The sequence below is a fragment of the Martes martes genome (genome assembly GCF_963455335.1).
Source record: "Martes martes genome assembly, chromosome: 10".
In the NCBI taxonomy this organism is placed as follows: Eukaryota; Metazoa; Chordata; class Mammalia; order Carnivora; family Mustelidae; genus Martes; species Martes martes.
Window position 1 is genome coordinate 95,607,378 of NC_137898.1, and position 23,528 is coordinate 95,630,905.

The 23,528-nt window shown below is 46.1% G+C and overlaps 1 protein-coding gene across 2 annotated transcripts in view; it reads left to right on the forward strand.

Annotated features, from left to right (window-relative positions):
* The first annotated feature begins 7,031 nt into the window (after nt 1-7,031).
* The window catches only part of FEZ1 (fasciculation and elongation protein zeta 1), a 44,378-nt gene continuing 27,881 nt past the window's right edge, over nt 7,032-23,528 (forward strand). The window contains exons 1-3 of one of the 2 annotated variants that reach the window (XM_080815857.1): nt 7,032-7,207; nt 12,827-13,176; nt 20,814-20,913. In XM_080815857.1, coding sequence (XP_080671983.1) covers nt 12,866-13,176; nt 20,814-20,913 — 411 coding nt within the window. In that variant the 5' untranslated portion in view covers nt 7,032-7,207; nt 12,827-12,865. Of the gene's footprint in view, nt 7,208-7,566; nt 7,869-12,826; nt 13,177-20,813; nt 20,914-23,528 lie in introns of those variants that run through there. The other variant, XM_080815858.1, reaches the window with a different exon arrangement.

Sequence of the window (23,528 nt, forward strand, 5' to 3'; positions counted from 1 at the left end):
GCTGGGCCTGGCTGGGTGGGGCGGGGCAGGGAACGGTTTGCCGGTGAAGTGATTTTTGTGCGGCCAGACCAGTATAGGGAAATAACAGTGTTAATTGGCATTTTCATTTCCTCAAGTTCATTTCTGAATCATCACATTTCTGAATACCAGGGTATCCTGGGGAGCATAAAATAGAGAATATCTGAGATAGAGGACAGGGGGAGTCAGTCCTCAGAGGTTTATATATAAACGAGTCCCAAGTCTGCTTGACCTGGTGGATGCATGAAGAACCAAAAATTAATCGAAAAGTAAACTCATGGACCGGAACCATCTCGTGAGTGGCCTCCCATCATGACACTGTGGTTAAGTAGTAGGAGAGAAGGACACAATAGCCTATTCTGTCCCCATTCACCCCGGCACATGCTGAATCATGCTGATAAATCCCTTGGTAGCTACAGAGAGGGGAAGATGAACGACCTTTCTTTTTTGACCACTGTAGATCTAAAAGCTTCCCCCACACCGGGGACCTCATTTTCCTTTTCCAATTAAAATCTGTGGGTTCTCCTTTCCTGAAATAGCCAAGTATTTTCTTTATAGAAAAAAAAAATTGTTGTCATATTTCCACTGAAGGGAATTTCCAATATCTTAAGGGATCTCATTCTTTAATATTTGCCAACTAGTTCATGTATTTTGTCATTTTTCATCAGGTAACAGAGGTGACTATTCTGGAATTTGTAATTATTCTTGAGGTTGATTTATTGTCAATTTTTATAGTGCTGCTTATTCTTTTTGAAAGTAATGTGCTCTTGTTCTTGGGGCTTGTGCTTTGTGGTGGAGAGTAATTACCTACCGACTAGATGGGTATGAATACATTTTGAATCTTGGGGAATATTCCACTTCCCTTGTGGAAACAAATCAGGGAGTTTAATCAACCCTGGAGATTGAGGATGGAGATGAATATGGGCTGGAATTGAATGTTGGTGTCTGAGAGCTACCAGTGATGGAAAAAATCAAGCAGCCTTAAAATGTTAGCAGCTATGAGCTCATCTTTATTTGCTGGGCTGTGATTGACGTAGGTTTTCAAAAAAGACTCAGCAGCTCATTTCCAGAATGCCATGGAAAACTGGCTTCTTCCAGAAGGGTCCTTCTAAGGAAAATCAAGTAGAACGAGCACAGTTCATATCGTGCTATCACTGAATTTCTAACGATAACAAGCTGTTTCTAGCCCTGAAAGCCATTAAAAGCACAAAACCCAAACAACAAAAAGGAATGTGTTACCCTGCAAGGTCAGGTTTCTCATCACAGGAGGTATCTAACATCACCCAGGAGGGATACTGGGTTCTGAATCAGGTGGGAGGTTAGATTATTAGATGACCTTTAAGTGCTCTATAGCCTCCAAGATTCTTTGATTCTATCATGTAAATTAGGGACTAAAATAAGTTCAGTTCAGGAACTAAAATCAGCCCCTAGAATGGTCCTAGTGTGATTTTAGCAAAATTTTTTATGCTGTATTTCCCACAGCCAGCAGTTTGAACCTATGACCAGACTCAGTTTTTCTTTTCTTTTTTAAAAAATATTTTATTTATTTATTTGACAGAAAGAGAGAGAGATCACAAGTAGGCAGGCAGGGAAGAGGGGAAGCAGGCTCCCTGCTGAGCAGAGCCTGATGAAGGGCTCCATCCCAGGACCCTGAGATCATGACCTGAGCTGAAGGCAGAGGCTTTAACCCACTGAGCCACCCAGGTGCCCCCAGCCTCAGTTTTTCTTACTTAAAAGGTACATGTATGTCTTTCCAAATAACCCAAGCTTTGGTTCTGCTGGTTCTCTCTGTGGGAAACGTAGCACTGTGCTAGCAGACCGTCCACTCACCCCTTAAAGACCTATGTCTAAGGTAGCGGTGCTTGACTCGGGTAATTTTGTGATTTTCCCCTCCAGGGGTCGGTCACTTGATGAAATCCAGAGGCATTTTTGGTTGTTACAACTGGGTGGATGCTACTGGCACCTAGTGGTCAGGGAGGCTGCTAAACTCCCTGCAACACGCAGGACAGCCTCCAACAGAGATCATCCAAACTCAACAGGCCTGGGCTGGAGAAAACCTGCCCCAAGGTTTTCAGGCAACCCCCCTGCTCTTTTCCCCACCATCACACAGCAGTCATAGAACTCTGTTTAAAACACTTTATATCTGCCGCACCTGGGTGGCTCAGTCTGTTAAATGTCTGCCTTGCACTCAGGTCATGATCCCGAGTCCCAAGTCCGGGTGGGGCTCCCTGCTCAGCTGGGAGTCTGCTTCTCCCTCTCCCTCTGCTCCTCCCCGCACTGGTGCTCATGCTCCTGGGCGCGCTTGCACCTGCTCTCTCTCTCTCTCTCTCAAAGAAATAAATACAGTCTTTCAAAACCCCTACTTTATATCTTCTTTAAAGCACTGATCACTTTATCTAATGGGAGTGTCCTTTGGAAACTCTCTTAGGCTCTAAAAGCTCTTAGAATGTGTCAGTGTAATTGGACTTCCTGGGACTGGAGATGTGGGGAGGTGGGGATAGCGCTACTTACCCAGCCCAAGGAAGATTTTGGAAACCTTTATGTAACATATAAGCAGCACTTCATGAACAGCTAGTAGTTGCTAGGTCTTGTGCCAAAGCTTTACATGGGTGGCACATAGGAGGTTTTTATTTATTTATTTATTTGACACAGAGAGAGACACAGCGAGAGAGGGAACACAAGCAGGGGGAATGGGAGAGGGAGAAGCAGGCGTCCCTCTGAGCAGGAAGCCCAATGTGGGGCTCGATCTCAGGACCCTGGGCTCATGCCCTGAGCCAAAAGCAGACTGAGCCACCCAGGCGCCCCAGGAGTTTTAAATATGAGGTGAATGTTGAATTATCTTATATAATTCTTCTAGGATCCTGTGTTAGTTTCTTTTTTTTTTTTTTTAAGATTTTATTTATTTACTTGGCAGACAGAGATCACAAGTAGACAGAGAGGCGGGGGGTGGGGGGGAGCAGGCTCCCCGCTGAGCAGAGAGCCCGATACAGGGCTCGATCCCAGGACCCTGAGATCATGACCTGAGCCGAAGGCAGAGGCTTTAACCCACTGAGCCACCCAGGTGTGCCCCTGTATTAGTTTCTTGAGACCACTTTAACAATGTCACCAAGTCCCTGGATTTCAGGCCCACCCTAAGCCAGTGTAATCTCATCTTAGCTAATTACATCTGCAAAGACCCTATTTCCAAGTAAGGTCATATTCTAAAGTTTGGGGTTGCTAGGGTCTGAATTTTTGTGTCCTAAAATTCACAGATTGGAGACCTAACGGCCAGTGTAGTGGTACTCAGTGGTGGGACCTTTGGGAAACCTCACAGATGAAGCAAAGCACTCTTGAATGGGATCCGTGCTTTTGTAAAAGTGGCCCAAGGCCCTGGCCCCTTCTACTTTGTCAGAAAGTGGCCATCTGGAACCCAGAAGAGAACTTTCCCTGGAAACCCTGCCATGCTGGCACCACGGTCTTTGACTTTCAGCCTCCATAACCACTAAAAATCAATTTCTGTTGTTTATAAGCCACCCAGACTGTGGTACATGGTTATACCAGCCTGAATGGACTAAGACATGAGTGGACATGAGTTTTGGGGGACACTATCCAAACCACTACAGTCTGCCCTCTGATCCTCTCGTGCAAAACACATTCATTCCGTCTCAACATTCCCAAGTCTTAACCCATTTCAACATGAACCAGATCTCATCAAAATATCATCCACTCAGAAAGTTTCAAATGTGATCATCTAAATCAGATATGGGTGAGATGGTGGGTGTGATATGCCCTGGGCAAATTAGCCCTCCCTCTAGGGACCGGTGGAACTGGTTGTCTTCTAAAATACAAGGGAAGGACAGACAGAAGATAGACATTCCCACTCTGAAAGGGAGGAAGTGGAAGGAGTAAAAGGACCAGTGGTTTAAAACAAGCTTGAAACCCAGCAGGGCAAATTCCATGAGATTTCCAGGCCTGAGAATGATCTCCTGTGCTTCAGGGCACCATCGTCCAGGCCCAGAGTGGGCACCCCACCTTCAGAGTCGTTCTTCCTTCTTCTTGGAGGATACCAGATGTTCACGGCCGAGTGCCTCTCTCTATCACCCTGTTTCCTGACTCTGGATTTCAGAAGTTAAACAGTCTTCCTTCATTGCATCCCATCCCCAATCCTTTGGGCCCAGGTTGGCAGTGTTTCTGTTGGATGAAATTCTCAGAAACTTTACATGCAACACAATGAGTAGGGGGGGGGGGTCCAGGCCTCCATTCCTCATTGCCTTTTACCCTAAGCAGCAAGGAGATGCCAGGCCACATTTTTCACTCTTGAAAAATCTCCTCAGCTAGGGGCACCTGGGTGGCTCAGTTAAGCATCTGACTCTTGATTTGGGCTCTGGTCATGATCTCAGGGTCCTGGGATCAAGCCCTGAGTTGGGCTCCCTGCCTAGCAGGGGCTCTGAGATTCTCTCTCTCCTTCTCCCTCTGGCCCTCCCCCGTTCATGCACTCACTTTCTCTCATTCTCTCTCTAAGATAAATAAGTACATCTTAAAAAACAAAACAAAACAAAACAAACAGAATGTGGTATATCCACACCATGGAACATCATTCCATCTTAAAAAAGAATGGAATTCTGACCCATGCTACAACAAGGGTGAAACTTGAAAGCGTATGCTAAGTGAAATAACCCAGACACAGAAAGACAAACTTAGAACAGTCAGATTCATAGAGACAGAAAGTAGAATGGTGGTTTCAGAGTGTGCAGGGAAGAAGGAATGGAGATTTATTGTTTAATTTATACAGAGTTTCAGTTTGGGATGAAAGAGGTGATGGTGGCAATAATAATATGAACGTACTTAATGTCACTGGATTGTACATTTAAAAATGTTTAAAATGCTAAATTTTATCTTGTGTGTATTTTACCACAATGAAATGAAAAAAAAAAATGTTTGCTGGAGGATAACCTTGCTCGTGTTTTAGGACATTCTCATTCCAGATGCTTAGAATATCAACCATCAACTTCTAGTTCCTCCAAGTCCTCACAAAAATAAGAACAACAGAATTCCCTTATTGAATACTTACTATACATCAGGCGTTATGCTCAGCATTTTGTGGGCATTATTTTATTTAATCTGCACAGCCACCTTGTAGGAGATATTGGAATCCCCACTTTACAGAGGACATTGAGGCTCAGAGCTGGCAAGTAACTTGTGCAAGGTCCCCAGCTGATACATGGAACACTGGTGTTTGACCCTAAATTTTCTGCAAAGCCCAAGCTATTTATCACTTTGCTGTGCTTCCTTGAAAGCCTCTCTCATGCTTTTGAAGATCAGGACAGAAGGTGGCCTCTGGTACAGTGTCCCCAAGCTTCTCCTAAAAAGGATACTGGCCAAGACTGTAGTGCCTTCTATTGTGCCTGAAAGAAAGTACTTTACATATAGTAACTCTAATCCTACAACAGGTATCGGAGGTGGGTGCTATTTATTTATTCTATTTTACTGAAGAGGAAATGAGGCACAAGTAGGTTAACTAGCCTAAGTCACAGAACTGGGTAACATCCCAACAAAGCAGACTCTGGGGTCCCCTCTTTTTAAATTTTTTTTTTTTTTAAGGATTTTACTTGTTTGTCAGAGAGAGAGAGAGAGAGCACACACAAGCAGGGAGAGAGGCAGGCAGAGGGAGAAGGCTCCCTGTTGAGCAGGAAGCCCGATGTGGGACTTGATCCCAGGACCCCAGGATCATGATCTGAGCTGAAGGCAGATCCTTAACCGACTGAGCCATCCAGACACCCAACCCCCTCTCTCTCTCTCTCTTTTTTTTTTTTTTTTAATATTTATTTATCTTAGAGAGAGACAGTGAGTGGGGCAAGGACAGAAGGAGAGGGAGAGAGAATCCCAAGCAGACTCCACACGCAGCGAGGAGCCCAACCCAGGGCTTGATCCCATGACCCTGAGATCATGACCTGAGCCAAAATCAGGTCATTAACTGACTGAGCCACTCAGGCACCCTGAATCATGGATCTTTGACCCAGCCCCCACTCTATCTGGTTGATGCCCCCTGGAGGGCAAAGTGACCAACTCTTGCTCTCCTCTGAATGGGACCTTATTCCCTTGTTCCACCTTTGTCTCATGATTGAAATGTCTGTGGAATGAAGGCATAAATGAGCGAAAAAGGGCTGCAGCTCCTTTCAGCTGAAGCTCTCAGCTTGGTCCAGAGGTCCTTCCCCACACACCTGCCAGTTTATCTGACTTCATCTCTAACTTGACCAAAGTGTTTGGGTTCTCCAAGGAGACATGCTCATTGGGTGCCTTCCATTGATACCTACAGATCTTGTGCTTTCAGTCGTCTGCTTTGGTGAATTATTAGACTTTGTGCTGACAGCACCTGTAAGCACAGACTTACACATAGTGGACAAGATAAATGAATGAGGAGTCAATTTTCATAAGACCCCAGGGCCTTCCTTATAATCCCCTGGTGGATTATTCTCTATTACCTCAAGTCCTCCTGTGCCAGAAACCTCACTCAGCTTTATCAGCCTGGATCCAGCTCTCATCCTGAATCTTTGGGCGGTAAACGCCTTTATCACTTTTGGCTGGAGGTCTGAGCTGGGTTTGGGCTGCCAGCCATCCCTCAGCTTGCCGACCTCGGTCCCCAATAGAGTGGAATGAGTCAGAGCCCAAAAAAGGCCAGGGGAGTCTTCGGTCTATTGGAGGGCATCCACCTGCCCCTCCACTCAGCCACCTGCCTATGTTTTTATGGAGAATCTACAGTGTCAGGCGCTGTGAGGTATCCTTATTGGGAGTTACAGCACGCACAGATCTTGGAGCTGCTGAATATTCATGAGGGCAGAAGAAAGTCCAATGTTAGAGGGGGGAGAAATAGTAAGTCATAAATATTAATAAAGGCAGGCCACATGCTGCAAGGAAGGCTCTGAATGCTAACGAGTAGATGACGTCGGGCCCGGCGCGTGCCAGCGGGCGGGTGCCCGAGCGCGGGCGCGCCCCCGAGTGCCCGGACACGAGCGCGGGGAGGGGGCGGAGGGGGCGGGGTGGAGGAGGGGAGCGGAGCCGGGCGCCGGCCGAGCTGCGGGGGGAGCGCTCGCTGGCTCGCCGCTGCCGCCGCCGCCGCCGCGCTGTGCTCCGGCCGCTCCCCGCGGCCCGTGGATGGGGGTGTCCCGCTGAGCCCCGCGATATCCGCCTCCCTCCGTCAGGACCCGCACAGGTGCCGTCGCGGGGGGCGACCTTAGCCCGACCGACCCACTGCCGTGGGTGGGGGTTGGACGGGGGTGGTGAAGGAGAGGCCCCGCGACTGGGGCTTCTCCACCAGCAGGTCCGGGGGCGCCGCAGCCCCGCGCCCCCATCCCGTCCCATCCTGGAATTGGAACGGAAGAGCCCCGAGGCCGTCGCCCTCCTGCCCAGCCCTTCAAGGGAGCGCAGCGCCCGGGCCGGGAGCTGTGGGATGATGGGCACTTCAAGCATCATCAGATCAGAGCCTGGGCCCCCCAGCCAGGCCTGGCGTGCGTGTGCGTGCGAGTGTGTGTGTGAGTGTGTGTGTGTCTGTGTGTGTGTGAGAGAGAGAGAGAGAGAGAGAGAGAGAGATTGAGAGAGAAGGGAGGCGCGGCGCGGGCTGGGGGCTGGGGGAACCGGGAACGCTGCCGGATGGTGTGGGGCAGTGGGACTGTACCTGCTCCCTGGACCGTTATCCGGCCCGGCTACTCTTAAACGCCCCCGAGTCATCTATGTCCCTAAGAGCCTGACCCCGCACCCGCCTGTGCCCCTCCCGGGGTGTCGAGCCCGTCCCCAGGACCATGCATTCCTGCAGTGTCAGAACCGCTGGCAGCTGCCGCAGACGCTGCGGGAGCGATTGTTTTACTACGGAACAGGTCGGAGAAAGGACGAGGGTGGTGGTGGTTGGGGGGGAGGGCTGCCCCCCGGTGGGCCCAGGGCCTCTGGGGCTCAGGGGCGCGAGGCTTGACAGAGCCCCAGGACGGGCGTGTTATCCCAGCCCTCTCTTCTTCTTTTTTGCCTATCCCTTCCCTTGTCGCCGCTGGACACCCGCGGAGCTCCCTGCCACTCCCGTGTCCCGCTCTTGCTTGGCCAAAGGGCCGTGGAGTCTGTGTGCGGCCTGCGCGGGCTGAGCCCAGCTTTCTTGGAGCGCCAGCCATTGTGCTGTTTGGAGAAGCCTTTCTTTACCCCAACAGACCCGGGCGGAGTGGGGAGGAGGGGGATGTGAAATGAGGGTGAATGGAGCAGCAGGAGGTGGAGGAAGAGGGGGGAAGCAGAACGCAAAGGGGTTGCTGACTTCTATGCAACAAAATACATTCGTTGTGGGAAGCTGGCACAGTCCTGTATCCTGGCTGGTTTTGCTGAGTAGCAGTGGGACAGCCGCGGTGGATCAGTGCAGGGCAGATTTTCGGGATGAGGTGGGTTAGGGGCTAGAAATAACTGATCTATGGGGTAGGTAATAGGAAGAAGGGGGAGATGGACTGGGGCCTCTGTGGAGGTGCAGGGGCCCAGCAGGGGGAGGCGGTGGTGAATTCTCTGCTCTTGCTTCTCTCTGTTCAGCTCAGCAAAGCAGGGAGTGAAAATTTGTTACTGCAGCCCCAAGCTGCATCATTATGCTGCAAGGGAGAGGCTTCTATGTTTCCTACTGGGTCTCCGTGACGCTTGGAACCGTCTTTTCTTTTCCAAATTACACCATCTATTGGGAGCCAAAATAAATGGAGTAGATTATAGGACATAATCAAAGTCTAGTCCTGCACGCTGTTATTGGATAGAGTGAAAAAGACAAGGTGACCCTTCCGCGGTTCCCTTTTTCTGCCATTCTTCCTGCCTTTAAAAAAAAAATCATCTGGGAAGTGTAGAGACAGAGGATAAGCTCTGAATTGCATTAACCCTAGCTTTTCAGGGAGGAGGCCTCTGAGATGAGCTGGGAGTGAAGACAGGGGAGAGCTTGTCAGGATGCAAGAGTAGGATATTTCAGTGGGAGTGCAAAGGCACCTCACCAAGGGAGAAGAGCAAGAGAAAGTGAGCTAAAGGAAGGACAGAAGGGGCACGGGTTCCAGAAGGGTGGCCAGTGCCCACCCAGAGGCCCCTCCTTGAGCCAGGCTCTCATGGCCTCTGCCGCAGCCTGGGGTCTTTCTACAAATACCCGGCTCGACTTGGGTGTTGAGTGACTTCCAATTTCCAGTGCAGGCTTTCAGTTTTTGTTTCATCCTCAGGTCCCCAGGTGGTCATTCATGCAGAGCTTCTTGGCTCCTGGGCGTGAATCAATGAACAGAAATCAGGCTATGACCGTGTTTCAGAACTCTAGGGCTGTGCTATCCCTTTCTTCTTTTATAATCATCTAGGTGAATCCATTTCCTCCAGAGGCTGCCTGGGCTGAGGATAGGTGCTTTCAGCATAATCCTCCTGTTGCCAACACCCCAAACTCAGTCTTTGTCTTAGATTCTGGTTGGATCATTCTCTTGTTGCTGGTTAATAGTATGGACTGTGCCATTTCAAACTAGCCCCCCATTGGTATCACTTACTCTTTCCCGCTCCCCCTTCTCTCTTAGAGAAGAGTACAAATTTAAAGGAAATGTAAATATCCGGAACATGAGCCAGTTAGCTTTCATGTCTCCCTGAAATGGGGCCCGTGTTCCAAGAACCTTTGACCAAATACATCGAAAAAAAGGTGATAAAATTTATGCAGCAATGGTTCTCCCATTTGATCAACATTTGGAGCATTGCACATAGACTGTCACGGCAGGGGTCATTTTTACTTTATTTTATTTTTTACTTGAACCACCCTCCCCCTACCTTTCCATGAAACTGAGTTATCCTTATTTTCCTAAAATCATTGACATCTATTGGACACCACATATGCCATACATTGTGCTTAGCACTTTCAAAGATTATCTTCATTACTCTACAAAATAACATTCAATTTAAATACCATTTTATTTTATTTAAAAAAAAAATTATTTATTTATTTATTTATTTGAGAGAGAAAGAGAGCATGAGCAGGGGGAAGGAGCAGAGGGAGAGGGAGAGAGAGAATCTTAAACAGACTCCACACCGAGCATGGGGCCTGATGCGAGGCTCCATCTTGTGACCCTGAGATCATGATCTGAGCCCAAACCGAGAGTGGGATATTTAACCGCCTGAGCCATACAGGCACCCCAAAATATTATTTAAACCCCATTTTATGGATGAGGAGACTAAGGCACAAGTTTATCAGAGGCTGATAATTTGCCCAGGTCTCATACCTAAGAAGTGATAGGATCAGAAGGGGAACCTGGAGTCCAGGCTCTTAACCATCACAGAGTTCTGCTCTAGTCCTCAACAAATCCCTCATCTGTTGTTGTTGTTTGTTTTTGTTTTTAATTTCATTTAATTTATTTGACAGAGAGTGAGAGAGGGGATACAAGCTGGGGGAGGGGGAGTGGGAGCAACAGGCTTCCCACCAAACTGGGAGCTTGATGCGGGGCTCAATCCCAGGACTCTGGGATCATGACCTGAGCCAAAGGCAGATGCTTAATGACTGAGCCACCCAGGTGCCTCCAAATCCCTCATCTGTAAAGCCTTTCCTTGCTTCCTATTGTACTCTATGACTTTTTCTCAACTTACTTTGACACTCAGGGATTCTCCGTCTTTTTTGTGCTATTGGCCCCTTTGGCAATGTAGAGAAACCTATGGGATTCTCCTCCAAATATGTTTTTAAGTGCATAAAAGATAGTTATATTCAAAGAGCCCTTTTAGGTGTCTGTAGACCCTAGATGAAGAACCCTTGACTGCGAATTAGTTGCATATTGCTTTATAGTTCTGTTATCCAATATGGTAGCCACAAGCCACCTGTGGCTAGTCCAAATGGAAAATGTACAGTGAACACACGCTGGATTTCAAAGACTGAGTACAAAAAAGGAATGGAAACAGTCTCAATAATATTTTAAAATATAGAGTACATTTTGAAATACAACCTTTTGGATATATTGGATCCAATAAAATACATTATTAAATATTTTGTTAAAATTAAGATTGTTAATTAATAAGTTATTGAAATTAACTTCCAAAACTATTAGCTCTACACCAACACCTTCATATCCTAACAGATGAGAAAATCAGGACCCATGAAGCTTGTCACTTAGCCACACATTGGCAGGTCTCTTTGGCTCTTGAGCATATGTTCTTTCCAAGATACCATACTGCTTTTATATCTCTTTATTTTTATGTCTTATCATATTGCCTTTGCAAACCATAAATACTTAGAATGTGTTTTGTTGGGATGTGATGGTAACTGGCTTAATCCCAGTACAATCCCAGTAAGAGCTGGCTCGGTCCTGGCCTGGCATGACCTTTGCCTCACTCATTTAGAGTTTAAGTTTTATAGACAGAGATGGAGAACGGCACTTGCAGGGCAAAACCCATGGTTTTTGTTATCTGTTCGGTTCTCTCAGGTGGTGGTTCCAATTTCAGCATCTAATTGGACCAGCAATCACACAGACAGGAGAGAAGAGTTTGGTTGCCTTTCCACGTTATGGGGAAGGAAGTGGAATAGGGAGGGAAGGGTATGAGAGACAGTAATGCTGTGCGGCTTGAAATTGAAAATGAGAAACTGTATGTGGGGGGACAAATGATCATTTCTTGTTGAGTGCACATTGATTGATTGCCTAGCTGCACAGCAGTGTGTGCTAGAAGCCATACGGGATGTCCAGAGATGTTTGTGCCCTTGAGGGATTGAAATTAGAATTGGGGAGGGACTTGGATATCCACATGGTTGGATATATCGCGGTCAAAGGCAGTGTATGAGGAGGACCCAGAGCCGTGGAAAAGAAAGCAGGCCTGAGTGTGCAGCCTTTCCGCAGCGTGTGCCCGAGATGGTTATGGAGGTTGGCCTTGGAGCACATGGGCAGTTAGCTGGGTCTCTCTCTTTCAGGATAACCAATCATTTGATCCATTCCTTTAACCCCAGACAGAAGCTCTGTGTCTTAGAAGAGCTCAGGTGCTTGTTTGAAAGTCTCTATTGGTCTATGATTGATTGACGAGGGTAGTAATATCCAGGTCCATGAATTCCTATCCAAAACCCTTAGGGCCAGGCATTTTGAAAGCAGCAATAGAGTGCATATTGTGCATATCATCTCCTGGGGATTGGGGCAGCAATCGCCATAATTAAAAACATTAATATTTCTGCAGCAAAACACATTAAATGGAATAAATTAAAACCATAAGCAACTTTATATTCGTGTAGATCAGCTTTAGTTGCCAAGTGAGGTCAGGTCAGGTTCTGCCACCAAATAAGTTATGAAAGACTTCTGGTTCTCAGAGCACATGGTGAAGAATGTGGACCTATAGTAATGATAATAATAATAATATTAAATGGAGAACATATGGAACAACAATGATGTTTATTATCTTCCGGATACAGTTCTAAGCACTTACCTGGGTTTACTCCCTTAATCTATCAGACAATCCCTTGTAGATGATTATTTCTTGAGAAAAAAAAAAAAGGAAGCCCAGAGAATTAAGCAACTTGTCCGGCTACAACTTGTCAGGGTCAGAACAGGATGTAAACCTAGGCAGTGTGGTCCGGGCCTGCGTCTTAACCACTCTGCTTTGTGTTTTGGAGCAGGGAACTGGAAGCAGGCCTGTCTCCAAAGTTTTCTCCACTTAGGTTACTCACACGGACGACCCTATTTGAACGTCTCCCGTGTATAACAGTGAGCAGCCACGATGGATGCCTGGCAAGCGGAATCTTCAGTCTCAGAGGGATCTAGAGTCAGGGACGACTTGGTTATGGCTCCCCGGCAGAGCTGTCACAAAAACCCAGCCCAGCTCACGTTACCTTGTTTATTTCTCCTAGATCAACTGAGAGTTGCCGTTGTCCTCTTGCTGGGCAAGAATGGAGGCCCCGCTGGTGAGTCTGGATGAAGAGTTCGAGGACCTTCGGCCCTGCTGCTCAGACGACCGGGAGGAGAAACCACAGTGTTTCTACGGCTCATCTCCCCACCATCTAGAGGACCCCTCCCTCTCTGAGCTGGAGAATTTTTCTTCCGAAATAATCAGCTTCAAGTCCATGGAGGACCTCGTGAACGAATTTGATGAGAAGCTCAATGTCTGCTTTCGGAACTACAACGCCAAGACGGAGACCCTGGCTCCCGTGAAGAACCAGTTCCAGATCCAGGAGGAGGAGGAGACCTTGCAGGACGAGGAGTAAGAAGTCTTAATTGCCCTCTGTTGCTTCCGACACGAGCCCCATAGACTGGGGCTCCTTGACATAGACCTGGTTTCTGTCCATGGGTTCGTGTCACTTACACTTTCCTCTAGTGGGGCAGGGCCCCGGGAATTGCCGACATTACACTATTATGTCCCTGTACGGTGACCTGTAGAGCTTTCTTAAAATGGAAACCTTAAAGGAATGAAAGATTTTTAGAAAATAGGTTTTCTTTGATACAAAATGGAATTTTAGGAGCATGATCCATTTTAGGGCCTATCTTCAGTTTTCTTTCTTTTTTTTTTTTCCTTCCCCAAAATTTATTTTGCACAAGCCTTCTATGACTCTTTTTCCTCATTAAAGCACACATTTTACTTTGCTTGCATGTGGAGCTGTTTCCCTTATTATTTCTAGTAGCTTTAATTACATAAACTAATTAGAATTCTTAACCCTTAGAAGGCTTACCTTCTGGTGAAAACGAAGAAGTAAACAATGGTGAAGTGTTATAATAGCATTCTTCAGACAGACAAATTTAGGGATACATTTAGTAATTTCTAGAAGCACATGTTGTAGGATTTTTGCCTTCGGTGCCTGCTGTTCTTGGTCACACTGCTTTGAAGAATGAAGAGGTAGACGGGGCAGAGTTGAGGGCAGCAAAGCAAGGTTTATTGAGTGATAGTACAAAGCTCCCGAAGAAGGAGGGGACCCGAGAGGGTTGCCCTTTTTTTTTTAATTTAAAGATTTTATTCATTTATTTGAGAGACAGAGAGAGCACAAGCAGTGGGGGGCGGGGGAGGGAGCAGAGGGAGAGGGAAAAGCAGACTCCCCGCTGAGCAGGGAACCTGATGTGGGGCTTGATCCCAGGACCCCTGAAATCCTGAACTGAGCCAAAGGCAGACAGACACTTAACCAACTGAGCCAAACAGGTACCTCTTTGGTTTTCTTTATATCAGTAGTAATCCACCCAGATATTAGAAATAAGGACCAGAAGAAAAATTAATTAACAGTGACAGATTCCTGGGGCTTGTGGGTGGCTGAGTGAGTTAAGCCTCTGCCTTCGGCTCAGGTCATGATCTCAGGGTCCTGGGACCGAGCCCTGCATCAGGCTCTCTGCTCAGCAGGGAGCCTACTCCCCCCACCCCCCCGCCTGCCTCTCTGCCTACTTGTGATCTCTCTCTCTGTCAGATAAATAAATAAAAATCTTAAAAAAACAAAACAAAACAAAACAGTGACAGATTCCAACAATTTGCTTCAAGAAACAGCAGAATTATGAAAATCACCTGTTTACAAACCCTCCTCAGGACTGGAAAATCATCTACAAATGTTAAGATATGTCCAAACCAGAAACCATACAAACAGGAGAGCCCAGGGAATTACTTTGGGCACAATAAAGATGACAATTAGGTGATGTGGCTTTTGAGTATACAGGGTCCCTGGGTCACTTACTAGCCTAGCCACCTCCTGGGGTCTTAACTGTAGTCAAGAAAAGGGCTTTGAGAAAAGTGCTGTATGAGGAGTGACTAGAAAAAGAAGAAGGGGATAATTAGGCACATAAATTAAAGAAGGGTGTTTTAGGCACTTAGTAAAAATAGGCCTGAATTCCCTATAGAGATAAAATAAGTATCAATTGTTCTTAAGGGATCACACATGTAGTTGTAATGGGACTTTGGAGCAACCGGGTTTTGGTTTCTCTTTTTATGAACTTGAGCCGGGGGAGGGGGACTGTTGCCCATAAATAAGTGGGATAAAAGGGCGTGTCCTAGACAAGGGAGCCTGACCAGTGTGGGAGATAGTTGCTGACTTGATGGCCCTGTGAGTGTACCGGGACTCTGTGTCTGTCTGTCTCACTCACTATTATACCCCCATGTCTACTGCAGGGCTTGGTGTTTTGTAAGTAATCCAGGAATATTTTTTGGATGAAATACTGAATATTAAATGAATTGGGTGAGCAATAATGGCTGTCCTCGTAGGTAAAGGTAATGCATTTCCAGATACACACCATTTCCTTCTCTCCTTTTTAATTAATGTTGGCCTGAAGTCATGATCAGAGAGAACATTTTACTCTGGTGACCAGTACTGTAACTGTGAGCTCTGTGTTTTAATTCGGTTTTAAGTTTGAAACTGACTTTTCTTAAATGCCGAGACTGTTATAATTTGTTAACTCGTGTAAGTCAAAAAAGAATGGCTCTGGGGCTTTATTATACAGAGTATTTTTTTTTTCACTGCCTGGTGCAATGAACTAGAAATACAAAGACTGTGAATTATAATTTTCTTACTCCTGCTAACTCACTGTGTGACCTTGGGCTAGTCACTTAACTCTAGTCGACTGCGTGGGTCCTCATCTCTGAAACCTCCAGAGCTCAATCTTGATGAAGCGGGGCTAAGAACTCGGAAAGACCCTAATTCCTTATCTCACCCACAATGACATTTTAAGATGCGTCCCATTCCTTTTGCTTCCAACAAATCATTTCTTCCCAATCTAACGGCAACCCTGCCTCCCCTGCTCCCCGCTGCCTCATTAAGGACGAAGGCCCAGTGAACTGGTTCTTACTCTCTTCTAGCACATTAGCAGAGGCCACTCAATGTTAATTACCATCACATGGGGTTATTGGTCCGCTCACCCTGATTCTTCTGTCTTGCCTGCCTCATTGACTGCTTCAGCTAAAAGACCAAAGGTTGAATAGTTCCTTAGAGATAAGGTACAATTTGGGGATAGCGTAGAGGGAGGAAGCCGGGAAGAGAGAAATTAACACTGTGCTTTCTAAGCAGTCCATGTACCCAAGCCTTTCCAACTTAAAATAAAAATCAGAGTTAAATTACACATTTTGCCTAGAGATACCTATCCAGACACTATAAAATTATAAACTATAAAATTATGATGGAGAAAGGAAAAAGATAGTTTAATATCTAATTTGGTTATGATTCTCCTGAGCATAGCTTGTACTAAACTTGCCTAGTTTTGGTAGTGGAATGGGTGTTTCATCCACAAACAGACTGTAAGTGTTTCGGCTGGGTTAGAGCTAAATAATAGAAACATAAAACAAAAGCTGTGTCGTTCTTAGTCAAACTAACCTCCTTAAAGATAGCACAAGTCATAAAGCCCGTGTAGTAATTCCCTTTAAAGCTTGGATTTCTTAAAAAAAAAAAAAAAAAAAGTTTGGATTTCTTTCCTTCCCGTGTGGAACCATTTGGCCAATAGGGAGTTGGCTGAGATGTCAAGTTAACTCTGATTCATCAGGGCGTGGAAGTTTTAGGCACTACAAGAGAGTCAAATTTGAATAGTTATTTCCTGGCTGTAAGTTTAGAAACTTCCAGAATCTATTCTTTGCACATGTATGATCATCCTTTCCTTTGTCATGAGAGATTGAACGCAGAGACTAGAGAACTCAGCCCACCGCCTGCCTCACTGGGGTTGCGATCAGTCCTCTTACAGGCACCCAGGATACCGAGGGTCCAGACATGTGGGAACAATCACAGTTTCCTGTTCTTCAGATAAAATTGTTGGATTAAAGCTGTTAAAAATAAAGTCCACGTGGGGTCATGCCTGTCTGGCTCGGTCCGGAAGAGCATGCGACTCTTGACCTCGGGGTTGTGAGTTTGAGCCCCGTGCTGGGTGTAGAGATGCCTTAAATAAGTAAAAACTTAAAACCAAGTAAAGTCCACGCGGTAAATAAATACCACGTAGTCAGCTGTACTTGAGGGTGAAGACAAGTAAATACCAAATACGCAGGACAGGGAAAGCCGACGGGTAACTGATTTTTAGGAACTTTATTTCTCTTCTCAGAAGTTCAGTTTCCCCAGAGGGCAGTGGTAGTATTGATGCTATTTAAGTCCTCGAAAGAATTTAAAAAGTTGTTCAAAGCCAGTACGTGCGTATAATAATTCCTAAGTATTAACTGTGAAACAAGCATTAATATACTCACAGGACCACACACCCAAGTGAGGCTGTCGGCCTGGCTGGACACAAAACACTGGGGGGAGGGAGGAGCCAGCCTCAAGGGTATTAAGGGAAAGGTTATCAAGTCGGAATTCTAATAAGCCCTTTAAGCCTAGTTGCCTGCTGTATTGTCCAGAATAGGTACAAAGAGGCGTGTGCGTGTGTGCGTGTGTGTGTGTGTGCGTGTATGTGTGTGTGGCAGGACTCACATAGCCTTGATGGCCATATTGCCAGTAGACCCAGAGCTCTGTATACGGGTCTTGTCACAACCCATCCTGCTCAGTCCATTCACACTCTGCCTGTGTCCATTTCCGAATCCCCAGCTCTGTGTGGTTTAGTCAGTCCACAGGCACCTTGCTAAGCCCAGGCCATAAACCATGCACCCGAAGAGCAGCATAATGACGGGAATTGAGGCAACCTGTTTAATCTTGGCTGTTTGAGAACAGATCTAGGAGGTAACATTCGGAGTCTCCCCCTTCCCCAAGATAAGAGTCCGTAGCAGGGTGCTTCTCAGGGAAGTAGAAGTTCACAGTCCTCCTCAGGGTGCCTGTAAAAGGGAATGTATTCATTCCCAAGGCCCCTGCTTGTGGGGGAATAGGTAGCCTCTCTGCGGGAGAAAGCCCTTCCCCTTCTCTTCCTCAGAAAAAGCTTTGTGTTTCCCTCCCACCACTGGCTCTTTGCTCCCTCTCCCACTCTCGTGGCTGCCGCCAGTGTTTCTGCCCTTGCCTTCTATGTAACCTTTGCTGGGGCAGGAGAGCTAGACAGGAAGCCGTCACGCCCCTGCTGCCCCTGACATCTCTCCTTTTGGAGACTGATGAAAGCACCCTGTCCGAGGAAAATGGAGTTCGAGATCTTTCACTCAGAGCCACTTTCTGAACTGCTGTTCTAGCTCGTGAGTGGGAAACTTGGCATATTATTCTGATGCCCGTGCCAGTGCCAGTAAAATTATAAAGAACTGGAATGGTTACGTGGTTAGGCATATAAGCTCTGTAGCTGTATTGCCCGGTTTCAAATCCCACCTCTGTCTTTACTGGCTGTGTGACCTTAGACAAGTTAACGGACTTCTCTGTTTCAGTTTTCTCCACCCCCCCCACCCCCCACCGCTCCTTAGGATCTGCCTTATAGAGTTGTGAGGAAGAAATGAATCCATCCACACAAAGGTTTAGGAGAGTACCTGGCTTATGGTCAGTGCCCGTTAAGGGTTGGCCGTTATTATTGTGACGTGGGCACTGACTACGTGTGGGGGTGTGGTGTATGCGAGCAACTACAGAGATAAGAGTCACTCTGTCTTAAAGGTTGTTTATGAACCCTAAAGGGTAAAAAGTGCTTCAGAAAAGAAGAAGAAAATTTGGACAGAACAGGAAAGAATGAGGATGGCTTGAAATCCCAAGGAGATCAGGGTGTGGAGAATCGTCCCTAAAAATCTAGAATTGGAAGATGAAATCCAGAATATGTCAGTGAAGGCTCACACGAGAAAAGCTGCCACTCCCTCCATGATTTGACAGAGTCCCTACTTGTTGTTTTAAGAATGCAGGCAGTTTCAAGGTCATTGGCAAGTGTGTGGTTCATTAAAGTTCCCAGCTTCTATCCAGCCTAGAGGAGGCACAAAAGCCTCCTGCCTATTTTGGGCTTTGCTGAATTTCATTTTTCCAGGCGCTTGCTGCAGGGAGAACTCGAAGGTCAATGCCCACATGCTTGTTGTCGATTCTCCGCAGCAGAGAAGGTAACACGGCCATGTTAAGGGGGAGTCACCCGCTGGCCTTCCCAGTGTGGGACTTGGAGTTTTGTCCTGGAGACAGCAAATCATGTTTGCCTCTTGGCTTTAGAATGCTACTGAGACTTGCGTTAGCATTAGGCTGGATTAATGAAGCTCTAATGGTGCCTGATGGAGATTGGATTATCACCCATGTTTAAGAAGCAGACGCTGAAATCCTGCTGAATGGATGTCTAATGAACACTTGATGAGTCCTCTCAAAGTGCTTTCTTGTAATTGTAGGAAAATAACGAGTAAGCGGATCACCCACGCACGGCTCTGAAACTGTGTTTTCTTGAGTTCCTTCAATGTGCCTCATGACCGGTTGTATACCTTGTGCACTAGGAAAGTCTCTTTGCTTCTATGCCCATAAATCATACATCATTCTGGGTTTTACGTATGTTAAGAGCACTCACCTGTCTACATTTCAAATGTCTGTGCTCCTGTCCGTCCTGCACTTGCCTTTTCAGCCTGGATTTTGTCGTGTTTTGAATTGGATCCATATGTATACTTAGTTGCTTATTTTTAAATGGCTATTTCTTTATATTAGTCAATCTAAATAAAATGTACCTTCTTAGACCTTGTTTTCGTAGGTATCACTCATGTTTGGCATGTGTAGGCACCTGAGGAAGATTGCATAGAGCCCTCATTTATCATTAGCCAATATTAGCCAATGCCACTGTCTGCCGCGGACGACATTATTTTAGGAGCTTGGTTTAATGATTTTTGTTAATCTCTCGGTGTTGATTCATTTGTTTATTATTTTTATTTTTATTTTTTAAGATTTTATTTATTTATTTGACAGAGAGGGACACAGCAAGAGAGGGAACACAAGCGAGGGGAGTGGGAGAGGGAGATGCAGGCTTCCTGCTGAGCAGGGAGCCTGAATGGGGGCTCGATGCCAGGACTCTGAGATCAGGACCTGAGCTGAAGGCAGACACTTAACGACTGAGCCACCCAGGTGCCCTCATTTGTTTATTTTCCTGTGTGTGAGAATTTGTGACTTTAGGTAATTTCCCCTAACCCCCTCTTTCCCACCCCGCCCCGCCCAAGAAATCTTTCTGAAATAAGTGAATTAAACGGCATGAGTTGTAGGAAAGGGTTTCTTATAATGTACATATTGGAGTTTTTAAAAGTAACGTAATAAAGGGAGCCCCATCTTCCCTCACAAAACCAATTGTTAGAGGTGTATTGATTGATTCCTTTCCTGTATTTGCCTTAGAGTGTCCATGATGGAGACTTACATTGCTAGAGGGTGGGATCGTGCCACCTGTGGGCTTGCTAGAGCATTCTGAGTAATAAGTAAGCATGAACAGCATCGGCATTATCCCCTTAGCTACATTAGATGTCAAGGAGTTCATTCTTGACCATTTAGATTGATTTGCACTCAATAAAATTGAAATGCATCTGAACTTTATGATGGCCCTGGTCTTAATGAGATTCAGCCAGAAAATCTGCCCCGATGTCCATCTGTGTGTCTGTCTAACATCCATCTATCTATCTATCTATCTATCTGTGATCTTCCTCTTTCTCTCTGTCTTCTTCGCCCATAGGAAATGAAAGGAAACATGGGCATTTCTTAGGTTCGTGACACATGAACTATTTGGTGGAAGGGCAGATTTATTTTCAGGAGCAATATATTTTTTGCCAGAGTTGGTTTGATTGTACTCTACCATGTGCATCCCAATGGTTAGAAAGCGCTCTTCTCTTAAGCAAACACCTTTCATGCTGAAGCCCCTGGCCGGGGTCCATTCTCTTGGCTCTTTCTCTCCTGGTAGTGCCTCTAATTCCGTTTTTTAAGCTGCTTTGCTCTCGCATGCTGGAAGGCAGATGACCTCAGCCTGGCACACACAGAAGCCTCTCTCCTCCCCTGGCCCTGCTCTTCCTTCCTCCAGGCGGGGCGAGGCCACAGATGTGTGCTAATGAGAGCTTCTCTTTGTTTACAGGGTTTGGGATGCTCTGACAGACAATTACATCCCTTCACTCTCAGAAGACTGGAGGGACCCAAACATGGAGGCTCTGAATGGCAACAGCTCTGACACGGAGGTACCTCTCTGGGGCCCCTTACTTAATAAAGCTCGAGAAGATGTAGATCCCATCTAGGAAAACATTCAGTAATTCAACAGTCTTCCCCATTAGGTCATGAAGCCCAGCAGTAGCTCCCAAACATTGCTGGGAAGGCAGGAGTTGTGGTGGAGGTAGAGAATAAGAGGAGGGGACCTCCGATGTGTACGAGGTGATTCGAATGGCTGTCTGTGAAAAGTGTCAAGGCAAGTTACTCTGTGGTTGATCTGTGTCCTGCAACGTGCGAAACAAGGTGGTCTGAAGTAAGAGGAGAGTGACTATGACACGTCCCTTGTGTGCAAATACGAATGGTTTAAAAAAATATATCAGGTTTTCCTATCTAAAATGAACAGTTCAGTCCCACCAAAACCAAGATGGCAAGTATTGATACACTTGTGGCAAGGTCAAAGCCTGGCTAATGACCAGAGCTAGGGCAGAGACATTAGGGAGGTGGTCGCTCCGTGGGGAGTGGCCAATGAGACATTTCTAGACTCAACCAAGAAGATGTTTAAGCAGCTGAACCTGAGTCACATTTGTGCTTACTGATGCCAAAGAAGAAAGTAGCCTCAAGGTTTCTGAATAAAGAGAATATACTTGTTTTGAGTTGATTTGCATGGGCTATGAGGAGTGACATTTCAGAAGATCCAAATGGCCCTTCCTAGCTGAATCTACGTGTAGAAAAAAAAATCATTTAATGACTCCGTCCTTCCTAAAAGCTGATTTCTGCCTTGCTTAGTTTTCTAGTTTCAGCTGTAAAGGAAATTTGACGATTTCTTACCAGGAAGGGCTGTCACAGCCCTGTGGGCTCAGCAAATGAGGGAAGGGGAGGTGGATCTCATCTTCCTAGGTCCTCCAGAATTGAGTTCAAGGGAAAGAGCCAGAGATGCATTTTCCTTACTGGGCGATATTTCTGCAGATCATTGCCCCAAATAGCACAGCAAAGAGATCAACAGCAGGCTGATTTATTGAAAAGGTGGCTGTACATCCTTAACTCTTGTAATAATTAGCAATCCAAAATTCCCAAAACCTCAAGGTTTCATGGATGGGGCAGGTAAGGTGGTGACTTTGACACTAGGATGTTCGCGACAATCCTACTCAGCGTGGATAGAGGAGGCTGCATCCCAAGTCGCCTTTTGGCTCCGGACCGCTTGTTTTCTCTTGCGATGCTAATGTGCATCCTTACCCCAATGCAAAGGACAAGGGGACGACCATGGAGTAAATCTCGTTACTGAAATGAAATCAGGTCCATCATGGCGCAAAAGGCAGATTTTGCTTTCTTATCCCTTTTGCCACCTTTCCACCTCATTCTGTGGATTAAGCCAGAGGATGTGTAAGATAGCCTGCCCTTCAGAAGGTTTCTAATTTATCCTCATTTGCAGATTTCCCTCAAGAGGGTTAATATTTCAGGGAAAATTGAATGACCCTGAGAAGGATGATCTTGAGTTCGACTCCTTGTGAAATTTCTTCCATCCAACCCATGGGAAAATGACAGGGTAGCCAAAGTGGATGGATTAAGGCTGTTTTATTTCATCTCCTTTATTATCGGGATTCATTACAGTAGAAGCTCTTTTAACTGACCTCAGTTTAAATGATTTGCTAGATTAACCAGCGCTCTGTAGTCCTGTAAGAGAGCGGCCGACCCAGTGTCCTTGTCTTGCTGAATGCACACAGCTGGTAGGCCGCTTCGAGCAAGCTCTCATAGCTCTTCTTCCACTTAAGTGGTTCATGGCCAGGAATCAGTTGTGTTTGTTCCCAAGCCTCTTTACGCTTGTCCTTGGGACTCCAAGTAATGTAATCAAACATTGCAGAAACTGTTGCATTATGACAGCAAAGAGAGTCATGTTTTGCTTTTTAAAAATCAAAGTAACACATGTATATAGTCTTTTTTTTTTAAGAAAAAAGTATTTATTTATTTGAGATAGAGTGAGAGTGAGAGCGAGAGAGCATGAGCCGGGATGGGGTGGAGGTGGAGGGGGTGGTGGGTAGAGGCAGAGGAAGAAGCAGACTCTCCACTGAGCAAAGAGCCCGATGTTGGACACGATCCCAGGACCCTGAGATCATGACCTGTACTGAAGGCAGATGCTTAACTGACTGAGACACCCAGATACCCCATATATGTACATAATCTTAAAAATCAAATATACTTTAAAAATATTATAGTACCTAGGGGCGCCTGGGTGGCTTAGTGGGTTGGGGCCTCTGCCTTCGGCTCAGGTCATGGTCTCGGGGTCCTGGGATTGGGCCCTGCATCGGGCTCTCTGCTTGGTGGGGAGCCTGCTTTCTCCTCTCTCCCTGCCTGCCTCTCTGACTACTTGTAATCTCTGTCTATCAAATAAATAAATAAAATCTTTAAAAAAATATTATAAGACCTAAAGCCTCTCTCTGGCCCCCAGATGCTCCTGACTTGTCTTTCCCTAGTCCATAGGGGCAAGCACTTTTATTTCTTTTGGCGTAGACCTCAAATTTTCTTTCTTTCTTTCTTTCTTTTTTTTTAAAGATTTTATTTATTTATTTGACAGAGAGAGAGATCACAAGTAGGCAGAGAGGCAGGCAGAGAGAGAGAGGGAAGCAGACTCCCTGCTGAGCAGAGAGCCCGA